Source organism: Chrysochloris asiatica, unplaced genomic scaffold, assembly GCF_000296735.1.
Source record: "Chrysochloris asiatica unplaced genomic scaffold, ChrAsi1.0 scaffold00420, whole genome shotgun sequence".
Taxonomy (NCBI): Eukaryota; Metazoa; Chordata; class Mammalia; order Afrosoricida; family Chrysochloridae; genus Chrysochloris; species Chrysochloris asiatica.
Window position 1 is genome coordinate 1,070,634 of NW_006408938.1, and position 2,918 is coordinate 1,073,551.

Sequence of the window (2,918 nt, forward strand, 5' to 3'; positions counted from 1 at the left end):
CTATCCAAGGTAACACAACCAGTTCATGAAAGAGATAGTACTCACACTAATCTGTCTAACACCAGTGCACATTCTCTTTCTGTTACAAAATGCTGACTCTCTAGGATAGTCACAAATTTCATATTGTTGTGCACAGTAATGCAGTTCTGCTGTTTTAAATCAGAAATTTGTGAAAAAAATAATGAATCAAAAAACATGACTTGCTTCTTTTTTAAATAATACAATAATACATTTTTAATAATACATTAATACATTTTTCTCTAGTGACTTACTGTATCTCATACATGTTTGTTATATATGATTTCTTATAAAAAGTTTTACATTAAAACTGTTTTCTCTAGCTTCCCTTAAAATTAAAAATATTTGTGTTTTCTGGAAGCATCTAAGCTATGCCTCATTAATTGTAGTTTAAAATTTTTAAATATGATCTATTTGTATGGCAAAGGGTTACCTTTGTGTGTGATGGATACTTTTTAAAATAAGTAGTACTATTTGACTTCATGATTCACAGATATAAACTATTGCTCTCTCCACTTTATACAAAGTACACAAAATTCATTCATCTTTTAATAGATGGGAGAATTATTTTCAACATACCTTAAAATTACAAACAATTATTAAGCCTTCAATTATTAAGTCAAAAATGCCTACCTGGAAAATGGAAGTCATTGGACATGTCTATCGGAGCCCGTTCCACTGCTGATCTCTTGTAGACAACATGAATTCTTCCTTTTTCTTCCTCCATCTGCTTACCTTTTTCCAAAGGCTCAATGAAATATTCATCACTATCACTCTTTATCATTCCAGCCTAGAAGAAACATGATTTAATGTTTATTTAAAAGAAATACCATCATATTCAGTTCACAAGCAATTTATAATCTACTTAAATTGCAAGAATGCTATTTTTGGTAACTAAGGCTCTTTCACTCCACATTTGGCTATTTATTTCAAATAGTGAAGCTGTTAGTATGTCTAATAACATGTACAAGGAAGAAATCCATATTAGATAAGAAGAAAAATTTTACATAGTTGTCAAAGACTTAATTTGGTTTGGATCCATAATCAATGTTTATGGGAGCAGCAGTAAAGAAATCAAACAAAAAAGATTGCATTTGGAAAATCTGCTGCAAAAAAAACCTTTTCAAAGTGTTAAAGAGCAAAGATGTAACTTTGAGGTGATACCTGACCCAAGCCATGGTATTTTCAATTACCTCATATGCATGTGAAAGTTTGGTCAATGAATAAGGAAGACCATAGAAGAATCATTGTATTTGAATGATGCTGCTGATGAAGAATACTGAAAGTACCATATATAGTTAGAAGAGCAAACATGTTTATCTTCAAATGAGTACAGTCAGAGCACTCCTTAGAAGTGAGGATTGTGAGGCTTTGTCTCAAGTATTTTCAATATGTTTTTGGGAAGGACAAGACTTTGGAGAAGGACATATTGCTTGGAAAAGTGGCGGGTTAGTGAAAACCTCAATGAATCTCAATGTCAGTAAGAGACAGACAGAATGACAGTGGCTGCAACAATGGACTCGAACACAATTGTGAGGATGGCACAGGTCTGGGCAGCACTTCATTCTGTTACTCATAGCTTCACTATGGGTCAGAACTGACTTGATGACACTTAATAATAATAAACAACACGTTTCTTTCTTACTACGTTTGGCTATTCATCTCAAATGGTCAAACTGTTAATAAGTATAGTAATACAAAGAAGAAATCCTTTTAGCTGAATAAAAGATTCTAATAAGGTAGCAATGAAAAGTATACATATGGTAAAAATAAGAAAATCATACAATGTATATATTCCATCAGATTGAAAAAAATTGTATTTGTGTATTCTATTTCCTACTTTATCTCTAAAAGAAATGTAATGGAACACCAATATGGAGTTGCTGACCTTTCATATTATGTAATTGTTGAAATAATTTACGTGTTCTTCCCATACTAAGAAGGAATGAGTTATACATTGTAATCTTAACAATATAATGTAACTCATATCGTCAAACAGCCTCTTGAATGTTTCAGTGGGAAAACCCCAGATTTCTAACATTTACTAACTTGAAGTACTAACCAATATTTGTCCAATCCTAATACAACTTCATGGGGTCTTGGTGTGGCACAGCAAGATAAGCACCAGGCTGTCAACTACAAGGTCAACAGTTCTGCCCACAGCAGCTCCTCAGTAATCCTATACAGGGTCACTAAGAGTTAGCACTGACTCGACGGTACTCAACAACAACAATATAACTCCATTGCCCAGGATAAGCACTGGACTGTTAACTGCAAGGTCAGCAGTTCAAACCCAACAGTGACTCCAAAGATAAGGGTCTCTGCTCCCATAAAAATTTACAGCCTTTGAAATCCTGTGGTTGCTGGTGGTATTGTGCTATGGAGTTGGTTCCAACACATAGCGACCTTCTACAGGTTTCCCAAGACTGGAAATCTTTACTGATGCATCTTTCTCCCACAGGGCGGTGGGTAGGTTTGAACTGCTGAGCTTTCAGTTAGCAACTCAGTTCATAATCCATTATGCTACCAGAACTCCTCTGAAATCCTGTACAGGGTTGCAATTAGTCAGAGTTGACTTGATGGCAATGGAAGAATAAAACTTCATGATCTTAGCTTTTTTTTTATTTTTTATGCTTATACACTGAAAGGTTACCATTCCTCCTCTTTTATTTTATTATTGTTTATGATTACTTATTCTTTTCTTTAATTCCGAAAAGATGAGGAACATATGAACTACAAAAAACATTTCAAGATCAACACTAAAGAATAATTATGTGATAACATTCAAATGCCTAAAAGAAAAACCACTTAATCCAACTATGATTCAAATTTATACACCAACCATGAATGCCAAATATGAAGAAACTGAAGACAACTACCAAAATCTGTAGTCTAATCAA

At 33.6% G+C, this 2,918-nt stretch overlaps 1 protein-coding gene across 1 annotated transcript in view; it reads right to left on the reverse strand.

Moving 5' to 3' along the window:
* The window catches only part of ADAMTS3 (ADAM metallopeptidase with thrombospondin type 1 motif, 3), a 498,368-nt gene that overhangs the window by 270,733 nt on the left and 224,717 nt on the right, over positions 1-2,918 (reverse strand). Inside the window, exon 4 of the mRNA XM_006876862.1 lies at positions 652-808. Within this exon, the coding sequence (XP_006876924.1) occupies positions 652-808 (157 nt within the window). The remainder of the gene's footprint in view (positions 1-651; positions 809-2,918) is intronic.